The sequence below is a fragment of the Danio rerio genome, chromosome 22 (assembly GCF_052040795.2).
Source record: "Danio rerio strain M-AB ecotype USA chromosome 22, GRCz13ab, whole genome shotgun sequence".
In the NCBI taxonomy this organism is placed as follows: domain Eukaryota; kingdom Metazoa; phylum Chordata; class Actinopteri; order Cypriniformes; family Danionidae; genus Danio; species Danio rerio.
The window spans coordinates 3,396,315-3,412,748 of NC_141042.1; the positions used below are offsets into that span (position 1 = coordinate 3,396,315).

At 40.4% G+C, this 16,434-nt stretch overlaps 1 protein-coding gene and 1 long non-coding RNA gene across 3 annotated transcripts in view; both read left to right on the forward strand.

The window, feature by feature from the left end:
* The window catches only part of LOC100334962 (histamine H3 receptor), a 34,695-nt gene extending 22,629 nt beyond the window's left edge, over nucleotides 1-12,066 (forward strand). The window contains exons 3-4 of one of the 2 annotated variants that reach the window (XR_015521509.1): nucleotides 9,377-10,979; nucleotides 11,243-12,066. Coding sequence is in view for 1 of the 2 variants with exons in the window: in XM_087303562.1 (XP_087159688.1) it covers nucleotides 9,377-10,255 (879 nt within the window). In the remaining variant the exon portion in view is untranslated. Of the gene's footprint in view, nucleotides 1-9,376 lie in introns of both variants that reach the window. The other variant, XM_087303562.1, reaches the window with a different exon arrangement.
* LOC147831455 (uncharacterized) overlaps nucleotides 1-16,434 on the forward strand; it is a 787,032-nt gene that overhangs the window by 217,422 nt on the left and 553,176 nt on the right. The gene's annotated exons all lie outside the window — the stretch shown is intronic.

The window sequence follows — 16,434 nt, forward strand, 5'->3', positions numbered from 1 at the left end:
ACCACAACAGCTGTACGTTAAATGGTGACTTATCTAGTTATATCATCATTACCCTGCAGGCTGCATCTTGCTCACGAGGCTACGAGAAAATAGATAAAAAGAGCAGAGCTGCGGTAAAATATTGAATAAGAAGGCTGTGGTCAAGTAAATAGATAAATAATTTTTAAAAAGTGTGACTGCTGAGAGCAACCGATTCTGGAACTAGGGACACCGGCCCTCGCGGCCAAAAAAACGGACCGGCCCACCGGGAATTCTCTCGGTCCTCCCGATTAGCCAATCCGGGCCTGATGTTACATCTTCACGTTGTGTGGATGTTACCTCTATGACGTCTATCAGATGTTGGATTTTGGTTGCCATACAGGCGTGGCTGCTGAGATTCGCTACCTGATTGGGGCCTTTGTGTCATTGCGTATCCTTCCCTTATTCGTCAAGCCACTATAACACATGGCTTTAACGCTACCGGAAGACGGCAGACCAGCCTTCACTGTAAACAACAACATGGACACAGAAATGGGAGCGTTGTTTGCACTATTGTCTGTTTTAGGCGCCATTGTGCAGTTTTTCATTTGTTATGTTTAGTAACAACTCGACCTCGTCGTCTGTCCACAAAAACACCTCTCTTGCTTTCTTTGCCATCGCGTTCATTGTTCAACCGGCGTTTGTTGACTAACAATAACCAAATGCCGAGCGAGACACATGCTTCCTGTTTATACTAGAACGCGCATGCCCAGAGTGCGCGAATGGTCACGTGATATAGGTTTTTGGTGGCGTAGTGTGGACGGAGATATGTTCAGAAACGCTAGGTGAAATGGTAGTGTGGACGCGGATCGTTTTTGATCTTAAACGCACTAGTGCAAACGGGGCCTTAGTTTTAAAACGGTGTTTTAGATCAAAAACGATCCGCGTCCACACCAGCGTTTCACCTAGCATTTCTGATCCTATCTCCGTCCACACTACGGCACCAAAAACGTATATCACGTGACCATTCGCGCACTCTGGGCATGCGCGTTCTAATATAAACAGGAAGCATGCGTCTCGCTCGACATTTGGTTATTATTAGTCAACAAACGCCAGTTGAACAATGAACGCGATGGCAAAGAAAGCAAGAGAGGTGTTTTTGTGGACAGACGACGAGGTCGAGTTGTTACTAAACGTAACAAACGAATAACTGCACAATGGCGTTTCTGTGTCCATGTTGTTATTTACAGTGAAGGCTGGTCTGCTGTTTTCCGGTAGCGTTAAAGCCATGTGTTATAGTCATGTGATAGAGGCTTGACGAATAAGGGAAGGATACACAATGACACAAAAGCCCTAATCAGGTAGGCGAATGTCGGCAGCCCCGCCTCCGTTTTCAGATGTCTCTGTTTTCCCTCATCCACACTGAGACGGAGCAGCAGCGTTTCAGAATGAAAACAGCCTCTCCAGCGTTTCCAAAGCGCTCCGTTTTTGGCGCTCGAAAACTCCAGCGTAGTGTGGACAGATGGCGTAACCGTAGCAAAACTTATCCGTTTTCTAAACTAAAACGCATTAGTGTAAACGGGGCCTGTATCAACAGATATAAACAACCCGGGCTCATTGTGGAAACCTAGCCCCGCGGATGTTTTTGCGGACAGCGATTTAAATCCCGGGAGGTACGTATTCGAGCAGTTTTTGTTTTTTGCGGATCCGCGAGAGGCCGCTGTTTGCGCTTTTTCGTGTCTCGGGCGTCTCTTGGGAGCGCGCGCCTGTGCCGTTCTCGCGCGAAAAGCCGCCGGATCGGCCTACTCGGCCGCCCTCCTCTTCCTCCTTCTCCTCCTCCTTCCCTAAACCCGAGTGACGGTTCGCAAAAGCGTCCAGAAAAAAAAGCAAAAGCCCTCGTCTTCGATTTCGACCGCGTTTTTCGGATCCGGCCGCGTTCTTGCCCTTATTTTTCGGATTCCGTTTTTCGTCTTACCTGATTTCCGGAACCGCTGTTCCCCGGACTCGATCCCGGTCGTCGTCCCCGCGGCCGGCTCCTCTTCCTCCGGGGCCTCAGCTCCGTCGACGCAACGCTGTGAGCTAAGCGGACAAACTGGTTGCATCGGGAAAGCCCTCCACTCGAAGGCGAGCCGTCGGCCGGCGAGCGCGAAGAGTAGGGGCGGAGCGCCGCCACACTGCCCCGCAGCCTTTGCTCGAAAAAAACTAAACGCGGCCTTGCGTACCTCCGGCCACGTAAATCGCGGTCTCCAGAAACGTCCCCGGGGCTACGTTTCCAGAATGAGCTTGGGTTGGATATTAAGCAGACAGTCTACTAATACTCAAACGGACCATCAAAATAAAGTGTTACCATGAATTATTTCAGCTCATAAACTGCTAGTAGAGTTTTAAAGCAGCTGTAAAGAGGCTTTGAACAGCAGCTCGTGTAAAGAAGAGGAAGTATATATTTTTGTCATTGAGTGTGTGCATTTATCTCCATTGCACACAGCAAAGCCATGTTGAGATCCTTAAATAACCTCCATTCACACTGACAGAAAACACCGTGGCCTACTGTGAAAGCAGATAAAAGAGAAATAATAAATGTGGTTCATAAGCCCACTAAAGCTCAATTACATTCCAGAGCAGCGTTATGAAACGCAAATATTGATTTCCTGCACAGAATATAGCATCGGGATTGTTAAGAAACATTAAAAGCGCAGATACGAGCCACAATAACAAATTTGCGAGGTAATTTGGCTGCTTGTGACTGAATAAACAGTCAACTTTTAATACATCAGCGGCGTCTCTGGAGTTTATTCATGAATAATGCATTGAAATCTGAATGTTTAGCGCATAAATTTGTTGTGAAGTAACAGTCATGTCACTACTTCCTGTTGACTCCAGGGGTTTATCTGTAAAGGCTTTTTCTGTCATGTAAATATAGTGCTTTTCAGATCGCACATGACATTTCTAAAGGATCTGTCAGAAGCTGAATGTAGAGGGTGATGCGATCCTATCAGTTTGGCATTTGACAGGCATGTCTGACTTCATTTGCCTTTGATTATTATCCCGTCCCATCCTGAAGGTGTCTTTTTCTTTGATTAGCACGACTGTGGTATGGTTTTTAATGTGGATAGTATGGGGATGAACGTAACATCAGTTGTTTGTTGTGTTTTAATAGTGTAATGCAGCTTTAAATGTAGTTGTACACAGGGCTTTACATTAACTTTTTTGATCACCAGCCACAGTGGCTAGTAGTTTTCCAACGCTACTAGCCACTCTGCATTTTCACTAGCCACAATTTTGTTGTCGGGAAAATATTTTTTATATGCATAAATATGACTTTGTCATGCTAAAATTACTTGATTTAGATTTTGTGTTTTGTCCACATGCCTTATTCATTTCACGTTTTGTGTGTCGTGTTTGAGCAAATGGGTCATGGATTCACAGTGTTGTATTACAGTTAGTTATAATTTCACATGACTTTTCAGAACTCAAAATGAAGGATTTTCCTAATTTATCTCTGACCACAACAAATAATTATTATTTCTTTGCCACAATTTTTAAATGTGTCAAAACAAGCTAAATATAGCTGTATACTATACTTTTTTAACAACACTTTTTTTTTTTGGAAAGTTTAGTTTCATATTTCACCTTAATAAAGATAAATAAGATAAATATTTGGACAATATTTAAAAATCTGGATTTAAGGGTTTAGAAACATCTAAATATCTAAAAATCTCCTTTATAGTTGCCGGGAGTAAATTCTCAGCATTGCATATCGCTAATCAAATATTATGTGTTTAATATTTACACAAACTTATATGAAAAATAGATCATTTTCGCTCATGCGATGTATAGTTATTTCCATGTAGCGCAAGACTTAATATAGTAAAGTGAAATATAATGTGGACAGATTTAATCCTGTAGAGCTGCACAATATACTGTTTAAGCTTTGATAGTGTGATGAGTTTCTTGTCATGTTCTCTGTCAAAAGGTACACTGTAAAAAATAAATCCGTAAAATTTACGGTAAAAAAACGACAGCTGTGGTCGCCAGTACTTTACCGTTAAAAACTCGGTACAAACCATAAAAGTAATTTATCATTTTTAGCGTAAACTACCGTATTTTTTTAATTTATGGAGGTAATATGTCTGTATGTGGAACGACCAACATCTACACATCTTTTGTTACACAGTTAAGGCTGATTTATACTTCTGCGTCAAACGCCGGCGTATGCTATGGCGCTGACGCATAGTCCTTCGACATGGCCGTCGGCGTTGCTGACGTGCACCTCTCAAAAATTATAACTACACGTCACAACGACGCGTAGCGCAAGCTCTGTGATTGGTCGGCTTGGTAGTGCTGATGAGTCTGGGCGGGACTGAGAGCCGAGTGAATGGCGCGAGCCCGATGTAGCGATTGTTTACAAGTGTGGAGTCCCGTGAAGGAGCTCCGGATGGAAAGTTTTGTTTTGTGTTTACCTCATAGTTAAAGTTGTTGCACGTCCGCCGGTTCCTGCCTCAAAATGAGCGAGTTTGAGCCACTTCTACATCCAGGAAGTGTTCAGGAAATCAAAACAGCAGCGAAGAAACTCGACACAGAGGAACATTTACACCTCACTGCCAACTAGCGTTTCGGAAGTGTTAATATACAGCTACGTATAAGTATAAATGCACAGCTACGTGCGTTGCATGCGCCGTGGTTTACGCCGGTCACTTGACGCAGAAGTATAAACCAGGCTTCAGACATACATGCAGGTGGTGATGAGGGAGTTACATAAAGAGCCAATGCTCATCACAATCAACCTTTCCCACAAGCAGAAAAGAGTATCAGCACATAGAAGGTGCTCAGTGTTATTCACACAGCAGCAGTATGGTAACACGCATAAAATTAAAGTCATGAAATAAATATTGTTTATCAACATTAGATGTAACATAAATCTCTAATGTACATAACTGATGGGGAAACAACTAAAAACATCCATATTAATGTCAGCAAAATGCATAAAAAGTTATGTGCCATGCAGGGAATTCTGGGAAAGTCAATTTATGGTTATTCGCCGTAAATATTAAGGAAACATTCCGTTAACGGATTTGTACTGTAGCATTTTTACAAGTTTTTTTACTGTTAAAATCACGGCCATTTTTTACCGTGTAAATGTTTTGCACTGTTTGTACTTAGATGTAGAAAAAAAAGCAGTGATAAGCTATAGCTAAGAGTGCTCCAGACCAACTATACAAAAGTATGACAAAAAGAGAGCATCCCCAACTAAGAAAGCTCCAGAAAAAACACTCTTATTTACAGCTTATAGCAGGGGTGTCCAAACTCGGTCCTGGAGGGCCGGTGTCCTGCACAGTTTAGCTCCAACTTCCTTTAACACACCTGCCTGGAAGTTTCTAGTATACTTAGAAAGAGCTTGATTAGGTGGTTCAGGTGTGTCTAATTGGGGTTGGAAATAAAATATGCAGGACACCGGCCCTCCAGGACCGAGTTTGAACTCCCCTGGCTTACGGTATACTTAAGAGTGACGTAGCCTTAGGAAGGTTTCGAGAAACGCAGCCCTGAACATTACATCAAAAAGCTCATTTATAGCAGCGCCGGTGGCCCAGAATGCAGTTCAAGATGTCAGAAGGTGTGAAATGCTGTGATGCTTGCCGTGTGTTTTTGTTTCCGACACGTTCCCTAAAGACAACTATTATTTGCAGTAATTTCAGGAGGCGAGACGGCATTAGTTTCTAACAAGAGGAAACCCTTGAGGGCTCCTGTCTTTTACGACTAGATGATTCCCTTTCTCTGCTTGTCATCTTTTTTTTCCAGTTGTCATTTTTAAGTGACTGAAATAAAGTGTTTTGGCGCCGGACTCTGGAGATGGAGGTGCGGAGACAGACGTATTGTCACGCCGTCTCAAATTAATGCGTGTCAATTATACATCGTCAAAAAGATTAGAAAGAGCGCTGAATCAGATTTGGCATGCAGTTGATATGCACATTTAAAAAAATGCACAGTCATTGTGTTTGAGTGAGTTTTGTGGCATTACGCGTCTTTTTTTTGTATAATTACATTCACATTTTCAGTTGTGAGTGAAATGTGTAGAGCTTTTATGAAGTAAACTAAGCTCAAGATTTACCTATTTAGTTATTTTTATTTTTTAAAAACCATGAAAAATAAATCGGCATGCATTGATAGGATTTTCATTTATTTTTCTGGCTGATGTCAATTTCAGCAAAAAATAAAAACAAACTTTCAGCCAATATCGATACTGATTATTTCAGTGAAAACCCTTTTTTATTTATTTTTTGGCTGATATTGATTTCAGTAAAAAACTGTTTCAGCCAATATTGATACCAATATTGGTCGATTTCAACGTTTTGTTTTCTTGGCCAATATTAATTTCAGCATGATTAAATATTCAGCCGATATTGACACCGATGTTGGTCATTTTCAGCAAAAAAAATATACTTTTTTTTTTTTTTTGGCCGATTTCAATTTCCACAAAAAAACTTGCAGCCGATATCAATACCAATTTGGTCGATTTCAGGGAAAAAATTACATTTTTTGGCCAATATTGATTTCAGCAAAACCCTTGTGACGATATTGATACTGATATTGGTTGATTTCTGTGAAAAACCTTTTGTAAATTTTTAGCTGATATTGATTTCAGCAAAATAAACAGCTGATATTGATACTGATATTAGTTGATTTCAGTAAAAAAACAAAAATAATTGGCAAATATCGGTTTTAGCAAAAAAAACAACTTTCAGCCGATATTGATACTGATGTTGGTTAAATTCAGTGAAAAACCTTTTTTAAATTTTTTTTTTTCAATTTCATTAAAAAACCTTTTCGATTTCAGCCAAAAAAAAATTATTTTGGATTTTTTTTTTGGTCAACATAGATTTCAACAAAACTTTTTCAGCTGATATTGATACCAATATTGGTTGATTTCAGCAAAAAAAAATGTAATTTATTTGGCCTATATTAATTTCAGCAAAATAAAATTTTTGCCAATTTCAATACAGATTTTGGTCAATTTCAGCAAAAGAAGCTTTTTTTTGGCTTATATCAATTTTAGCTAAAAAAAAACAAACTTTCAGCCGATATTGATACTGTATCAAGAAAAACCTTTTTAACATTTTTTTGCTGAACTGGCCAAAAAAAGTTTTTACATTTTTTGCCCAATATTGATTTCAGCGAAACCCTTTTAGCCAATATCGATACCGATATTGGTCGATTTCAACTAAAAAACTTTTTAAACTTTATTTGGCCGATATTCCTTTCAGCAAAATAAACTTTTAGCTGATTTTGGAACCAATAAACCGAATAGTGAGGATGGGTAGATGATGGCAGAATTGAGCATTTTTGTGTGAACTACCCCTTGAATATGTCTTCAAATGATTCTTAACTTAAATATGCCTGACAGGTTTCCAATTTGTATTTTCTTTTTTGCTCAAAATAAATTAAGATTAAACATGACACGTTGTATTATACAGTATGAAACGGTAACACATAACAATAAGATTGTATTAGTTAATGTTAGATAATGTATTTATTTACATAAACAAATAATAAACAATACATCACAGCATTTATTTAGCTTCGTTCATGTTAGTTAATGGAAATAAAGTAATTCGTTGTTCGTTTATGTTAATAACATGTTCACAGGTGTGAATTTGAATGTTTAATAACGCATTAATGTTCAACTATGTTTTAATGAATAAAAGCTGTACAAGTATTGTTCAGTATTAGTTCATGCAAAAACATGAGCTAATGAAAATGTAAAGTGCGACCCACAAAAACCCGCCATTGTTGCTTGAAAAGCCCTTTGTGTATGCAACGATGTAAAGTGATTCATCCGCTCGCAAAACGATCTTTCATGGGCTGTAAATTGTCATTTGACTTGATCAGATTAATCGGACGCGCTGATTATCTTCTAACAGCTACATTAGTTGAATTGGTTCAGATAATTAGCTCTCAGTGTAGGAGCGAGATGAGCTGGATTGGTGCTCAGACTGGGCTGTGAATTGAATAAATCATGAAGAAGACGAAGACAAGCATGAAGACTGCTGCCAGCCGTCGCTCTCATCACATTTGTGCTTCTGTACATTGGCTATTTTATGTGCTTTTAATATATCACCTCCCATACAGCGGAAGACTAAGGCTGCGTCTGAAATCACATACTTCCATACTATATAGTATGCTATAAACAGTATGCAAGCAGAGCAGTGTGTCTGAATTCATATTGGAAAAACAGTATGGGCATGGTGGCTGGGTCGGTTAGCATTTCTGTGTGGAGTTTGCATGTTCTCCCCGTGTTGGTGTGCGTTTCACAGTCCAAAGTGAATTGGGTAAACGAAATTGGCCGTAGTGTATATGTGTGTGAATGCAAGGCAGTATGGGTGTTTCCCAGCGCTGGGTTGCAGCTGAAAGGGCATCCCAGTGAGGTTTGTTTACAGCAAAGGACAATTCCAGAAACAAGGTGAAACAAAACAAAAAAGCAGTGTGGCCTTCCCGGAGTTTGACACCCCAGTTTTACACTGTTGGACTTAGAACACAGATTGGGGTAGGGCTAGCAGCGAAGGATGGTTTTAGAAACAATATAAAACAAAACCAAGAAAAATCAGTGTGGAATTGTGGTAAAAGCATGCGGTCACATGGCACTTCTCTCTCATAGTATTTAGGAATATTTTAAACTATTTTATAGGACAGTAGAGTGGAGACAGAAAAGCATAGAGAAGGGAAGGACCTCGAGCTGGGAATCAAACTCAGGTCACCGTGAGCACCTCATTTGTCAACAAACTAACCATTAGGCTTTTAACTTAATAGCTTTATAACTAATTAATAGCTATTACTGGGCTATAAACGTCTAGTTTGTTTTTTTAAAACACTAAACAAACTCTTTGGACTGGTATGACACCACTACCTTTTTTTTTTTGCGCTACGGCTGACCACTAATGTATGGACTGCTTTTCCAGGGTAGTCAGTTTGCTCGGTAGCTCACCTTGTACCATGTCGGACTCGGTACGAGGAGAGGGGTTCAATTTTGGCGTAGGGCAGTTCCAGAAACAACAGAAAGCAGCATGAAACTGCGGTAAAAGCATGTAGCCATATTAAGTTTTTTCTCTTCTAGGTTGTTTTTGAAAAATACTAAACAAACACCACCGGGCAGTATGACCCCACTGACAACTTTTGTTCTGTTTTATACGCTACTGCTGACTGCTTACTTCTGTATGGATGGCTTTTCCAGAGCGGTCAGTTTGCTTGGTAGCTCACCTTGTACGGCGTAAGACTTGGCATGCAAAATGAGAAAAAATAAGGGGGCTAATAATAATTCAGTGTTTACTCTATTAATGTTTATTTTAACTAGATAAAATTTTATTTATAATCGTAAATACTTGGGAACAGTTGTATAATTAAAAAAATGTTTGTGTGTGATTCGCAGGTGCGGTACCGAGCCCAGCAGGGTGTCACGCGTCTGGCAGTCCTAAAGATGTTGGCGGTCTGGGTTTCGGCATTCCTCCTCTACGGCCCGGCGATAATCTTCTGGGAGCTGCTGGTGGGCGAAAGCATCGTTCCCGAGGATGAGTGTTTCGCCGAGTTTTACTGTACGTGGTACTTTCTGCTCTCAGCATCCACCTTTGAGTTCTTCTCTCCATTCATCTCAGTGGCCTTCTTCAACTTCAGCATCTATCTCAACATCCAGCGCAGAAACCGCAGTCGGATGGCGCACGTGGAGGCGGAGAAAGAGGACGGCTGGAGGGTTATCGACGGACAAACTTCGTCAGTGTTTTTCGTTAAAACACGTAAAGTGTTGTCGAGTGAACCGGCGGCGGTTTCAGCCGTAATCGAAGACGACGAAGAAGTTTCGCCATCATCCAGTGGTGATCCCAGCAGCACACATTCGGTTTCTTTAACGATGAAGACTACGATTAAAAAACGAGGGTTGTTCGGGGGTTGGGTTCGGACGCGGATTATTCGAGCGCAGGAAGTGACGAATCCCTGTGCGCCTTGCCGAAGCGGCGGACACGCACGTCTTTCTAGAGATAAGAAGATTGCAAAGTCGTTGGCGGTTATCGTGTGTGTTTTCGGTGTGTGTTGGGCACCGTACACACTCCTGATGATCATAAGGGCAGCCTGCAGTGGTAGCTGTGTGGAGCATCATTGGTATGAAGTCACATTTTGGCTTCTTTGGCTTAATTCGGCCATCAATCCCTTCCTGTATCCACTGTGCCACAGCAGCTTTCGGCGAGCGTTCGCTAAGATCCTGTGCCCAAAACGGCAGTCTGTTCAACCGCACGAGGAAAGCCCTTCATGCCCATGACAGTCTGACAGGGATTTTAACACTGGATATTGAAGGATCAAGTAAAACGTTGACGCACAAGCGAATGAAAAACCCCAGTTTCATTATTTTAATGGTGTAGCATGTTTTGTTCTTCCTGACATAACTCATAGTTGATCTTTTATTCCAGTTCAGCACATCAACGATGTTGTTAAACATTCGCCTTTTGTCTTGACGAAAACGAAGGGATTAGGGCTGTGCAATTTGACAACATACAGTGGTCAACATTTGAAGACAAGAACGGGTGTTGTTCGATAGACAACTTTGATGGTTCACTTTTAATGTTGACTACTATATATAATCGTATTGACCTTATTCTTCACGTACGAGGAGACGCCGCCATTACAATCTTTTTGGCTCGAGACTTCCGTTCTCCTTCACTTCCATGGTTTTTAGACGTTAAAGGCAGCTTGTTATGCTGCTTGATGTTGCAAACTGATATTTTCTTCTTATATTATTTTACTTTTATGTATAGTCATGAACACAGTTGTTTGTAGAGCAAGTTGTTTGACCGTTTTTTGCCGTCTGTTATTATTTCTAGTCATTTCTCCCAAAGGAAACTAAATCGGAGATTCTAAAACCCACATAGGCTCATTCTGAAAACGTAGCCCTATATAATTTTCTGGAGATCGTGAATTATATTGCTAGAGATATGCATGGCTGCATTTTATCTTAACGAACGCTATGGGGGCCGTATGGCGGGATAGCTTTTCCGCTCTTTCCAGTTTGTCCAGTAGCTTGACATCTACATCCGCAGACTTGAAATGCAGAGCGGTGTTGACCACGACAAAGGGGTTCGAATCCGGTGAATAGCGGTTCCAGAAAGCAGGCAAGACAAAAACAAAAGCTAAAAAATAATATAAACAAGTGAACAGGGTGAGAATGTGGTAAAATCTGAAAACATGGTAAAAATCAAGGGGGCTTTTATTTTTCTGGATTGCTTTTTAAAACAGTCTAGGTTGGGTTTAGGGAAGTGGGTGGGCGGGTCAATCTGTGCTTTTTAAAACACCATTGGTTGGGTTTAATGAAGGGGGAGGGCATCGACCGGTTGGTCAGTCAGTCGACAGTAACCTCTGGTGGATTTATGTAAGAACAGCAAGCACGAAAGTGACTTGCGAGAGAAATCTGAAAATTGAGATCTGAAAAAGCATACACAGCGGCCTCTGGTGGATTTGTGAAAACTAAAACTGCAAAAAACATACCTCCTGGGACGTATTTTGCTTTCTTCGGAAATGTATACAGGGGTGCGTAATCAGAATGAGCCTGTGTTGTCTAAAACAATCGCAAAAACGAGCATACTTCCGCATCGCTCGATAAGGTCAATAAACACTATATAAAATTAATACATTCATATTATCATATCGCTGTCATCCAGGTGGATGCTGCACACTTGAGGAGATTATTCATTCATATTATGAACTATTATTATGCTCTATTGTTTATTTTGTGTTGTCGCAAAATACTTTGGTGACAAAAATACACTTTCATTATTAGGATTATTCACAAACTTACATGGGGATGTAGACAAAAACGTAAATCAAGTTGGCGAAAAAAAAGTTGCATTTTCAAAGTAATAATTTATGTTGGGCCTGTTTCATTTTTCATATATAGTTATATTAAATATCGACACTCGTAATCAAACATTTGCCCTGAAGGTCAAAATAAAGTAAAAAATATCTCAACCATGCGGTATATAAACTACAGGGTGGTCCATTTATATGGATACACCTTAATAAAATGGGAATGGTTGGTCATATTAACGTCCTGTTTGTGGCACATTAGTATATGTGGGGGCAAACTTTTCAAGATGGGTGGTGGCCATTTTGAAGTCGGCCATCTTGCATCCAACTTTTGTTTTTTTAATAGGAAGAGGGTCATGTGACACATCAAACTTATTGGGAATCTCACAAGAAAAACAATGGTGTGCTTGGTTTTAACGTAACTTTATTCTTTCATGAGTTATTTACAAGTTTCTGACCACTTATAAAATGTGTTCAATGTGCTGCCCATTGTGTTGGATTGTCAATGCAAGCCTCTTCTCCCACTCTTCACACACTGATAGCAACATCGCAGGAGAAATGCCAGCACAGGCTTCCAGTATCCGTAGTTTCAGGTGCTGCACATCTTGTATCTAATCCAAGATGGCCGACTTCAAAATGGCCACCATGGCCACCACCCATCTTGAAATGTTTGCCCCCTCACATATACTAATGTGCCACAAACAGGACGTTAATATCACCAACCATTCCCATTTTATCAAGGTGTATCCATATAAATGGCCCACCCTGTATACATTGATTGAATTGACAGAAAATGTACTTTATTGTCATATACGTCATATACGATTTTTGTCATATCGCCCAGCCCTAATAGGAGTTTCATTCTTGTTAGCTGATGTAAAGTTGCATGTTTTGGGACATCCATGGTGAAAAGTGATGCAGCTTCAGTGTTCAGTCGACACTTTTGGCCAAAATCAGCGTTATTTATTGACTGAATTGTACATTTCACTCCATTGGCTCAACACTAAGTGGTTGGGTGGAGAAGAGCTGGTTTATTTAGTATGGCAGTGCTACTCGGAAAATCTAAATCAGCTGCGATGGACAAAATGGACATTTTTGTTTGTTTGGTTGTTCTTTTGGTGAATTAAGTTATGTTGTTTATACAGTTTACAATAATGACATTAAACAATAGTGATCTATTACACCACTTTTTACAAGATGTAAAATAAGTCACTGACATCCCTACAGCTTGTATGTGAAGTTTCAGCTCAAAATATCACACAAATAATGTTTTCTTACTCTCTGAAACTGACCCTTTTAGGCTTTGATCCTAATTGGGCTGTTTTGGTGACTGTCGCTTTAAATTCAAATGAGACTGTGCTCTTTTCAAAAGAGGGCGGAGCTACAAATGCCTGTGTGTCAGCATAGTGGCAGATTCAAAACTCAAATGATGGACAGCTGCCTCTCACTCAGGGCTGGTTATGCTAATGAGGGAGAGATGGGTAGTAGTGGGAGGGGCCCTCCCCTTGTGAGGATGCGTACGAAGCATGTCAATCAAAGTGTTTCTGCAGACTGTTGATTATAAATCATTAAATTAATAAATGTTTACTAAGGGTGTCACGATCCTCCAAATCCTCGATTCGATTATATTTTCGATTCTAAAGGCACGATTCGATTCGATTATCGATTATGAATAATTAATTAATTAATGACCAATTAATTATTTGTAGCCTACCGTTTAAACTACCTGACCTGCATGGTCTTTGTTTTACCCATAAACAAATCATACAGTAAATGAATAAAGGCAAGATACACACATAATTGCCACCTGTCAATCACTTTTTCTGCGGGACTCGTGAATAGGCAGTGATCTGTGTCGTTATAATGGCGTCGGTAAAAAAGACGCACAACCAACAGGAACCAGCCAACAGTATCTGAGGTGTTCGCTAAAATGACTAAGTACAAGTGAGTGAAAGATTGAAGCAGTCCTCTGACTGCCTGGACCCGCTGTGTGTGCGTCTGTGTCTGTGTGGTCACGTGATGTGCATTTTCAGAGGTAGAGAGGAAGGAGGGCTGCTCAGAAATGCTACACGCCACTGTGGATGTCAAATCGTTGTCGTTCTAAAATGCCATTTAAAAACAAAGACAGTGTAAACAGGGCCTGAGTGTGAACTTTTCGCGAGCGGATTTGCAACGGGGGCGGGCGGAGGATTGCGATGGCGGTGTTGTCTATCGGACGAACCGTACGTTATACGTACATAGCAGAGCTTGCAAAACTGTGTTTTTTTTTTGTCGACAACACGAACGTTGTCAACATAACTCACTGGAAATCCAAAATACTCCCACACCGGCGACTTCATTGAAAGAGAAGAGGGTTTAAGCTCTGTCGACGGGTCTCCTGCTTCTGCAGTTTAACAAGCACTTCAACAAGCCTGTTTTTTCCCGCTTGGCAAGCCAAGCTGACGTGACATGGGGGCGTGGCAGCATCGACGATTCTATTTTTTGATTCGATAATCGAAATTGAGCATAAATTTCGATCGATTTAGATTAAAAATCGAAATCGTGACACCCCTAATGTTTACCATTAGAGGCTGGATATATTCACACACTGCTGACACACAACCGTGGTTAAACGCCCTATAAAGGTGCTTTATGCATAATAGGTGACCTTTAAAGACACGGTATGTAATTTTCACCACTAGAGGGTGCTATTAATTCGGCGTCTTATTCTTCCGTTTCCCTGTTTTGCATGAACACACAAGTAAATGCTCAAAATAGTAGGTAAAATTTATTGTTTATTTAGATTTAACCATTCTTCCGAATATTTGGTATGATCCAAGTACACGAGTCAGCAAAATATTAATGGTGTCAAAATTAATTGTTTCTTCGGTGCACTGCGATACAGATGGGGACAATTGTTAATCGGTTCAGTAATAGATCATAACCGGTTATTACGTACTGACGTCATTTATCTCCTATGTGCGATGTCGCAGTAGAATACTATGGCGAAGGGGGCGAATAAATAACGCTCTTACTACTTAAAAGGTAGATAATTATGCAAAGTTTAGCTGCTTGTGAGTTTGCTGGACAGTCTTTCGTTGACACTGAAGGCGGCACAGCACACCAGCCGCTATTTCACTACAGGGGAGAAACGCTGTAAAACTCCATCTCTCTCTCCCTCTTTGGACATTTGACCCGCTGGTGTGTTTGTGAGGTAACTTTTCCTCTCCTCTTGGCTGTTAAAGCGATACTTGTGGATCCAGACACGAGCGTGCCTGAGGTGCGAGTTTTCTCCACTGGGTCTATTATGGCTTACCTGTGATAACCGCGTATTATGCGCATAAAGACTTTAACCGCGGCTGTTCTTCCTGCCATCGGTGAACAGCGCTTTCATTTCTAAAGCCGATCTCAGCCCTTTCTGTTGAGCAGGTGAAGACAATAATCCATCGTAGGGGTGTAAGACCTCGCCTGTCAGCGCTCAAAAAGCAAGCGGGATCACATTTACATGAGTTTATTTGCTATAAATGCTCGTGCTGTCTTCTGTTCATGTGTTGGAGTTTTGTTTGATGCATTCAGAGAGAGTGTTTTCTTTGAGCAGGTCAAATTTTATCTTACTATTAAAGGACACAATTATATCACAAATAATATATAAATATTAATATATTTATAGATTTTAATTTTAAAAAATTCTTGTGTTGTGAAGAAAAAAATGTAATTAAGTATGGAAAGCATCGTCAACGCACTGAGATATCGAATTGAACTGAATCGATGGCATGATAATCATAACCGAACCAAACCATGACACCAGTGTAGATTCACACCCCTTCAAAATATACAAGACTCTAGTGGATATTTTAATTTAAAATCTTACATATTGTGCCTTTAATACATTTTAAAAGGGTATTAATTCACGGAAATTTAAATTGTCAATTTAAGACATATTGCAGATTGTCCGTGTTATTTTTTTCGTATACTTATTTCGTATATTTTTTCATATATATATATATATATATATATATATATATATATATATATATATATATATATATATATATATATATATATATATGACACTTTATTAGGTACACCTGTCCAACTGCTCATTAACCAAAATTTCTAATCAGCCAATCAAATGGCAGCAATTCAATGCGTTTACAACCGAGGCCTGCAGAAGAGCATCTCTGAATGCACATCCAACCTTGAGGCGGATGGGCTACAGCAGCAGCAGATCACACCGGGTGCCGCTCCTGTCAGCTAAGAACAGGAAACTGAGGCTACAATTCACACAGACTCACCAAAACTGCACAATAGAAGATTGGAGAAACGTTGCCTGCTCTGATGAGTCTCCATTTCTGCTGCCACATTCGGATGGTCGGGTCAGAATTTGGTGTCAAATGGATCTATCCTGCCTTCTATAAGTGGTTCAGGCTGGTGGTGTAATGGTGTGGGGGAGATTTTCTTGGCGCACTTTGGGCCCATTACTACCAATTAAGCATGGAGTCAACACCACAGCCGACCTGAGTATTGCCTCTCTTCTGTTGAACACGAAGGAAGATATTTTGAAGGATGCTGAAAACCTGTAACCATTGATCTCTATAGTATTGTTTCCCATGAAAGTCAGTGGTTACAGGTTTTCAGCTTTGTTCAAAATGTCTTCTTTAG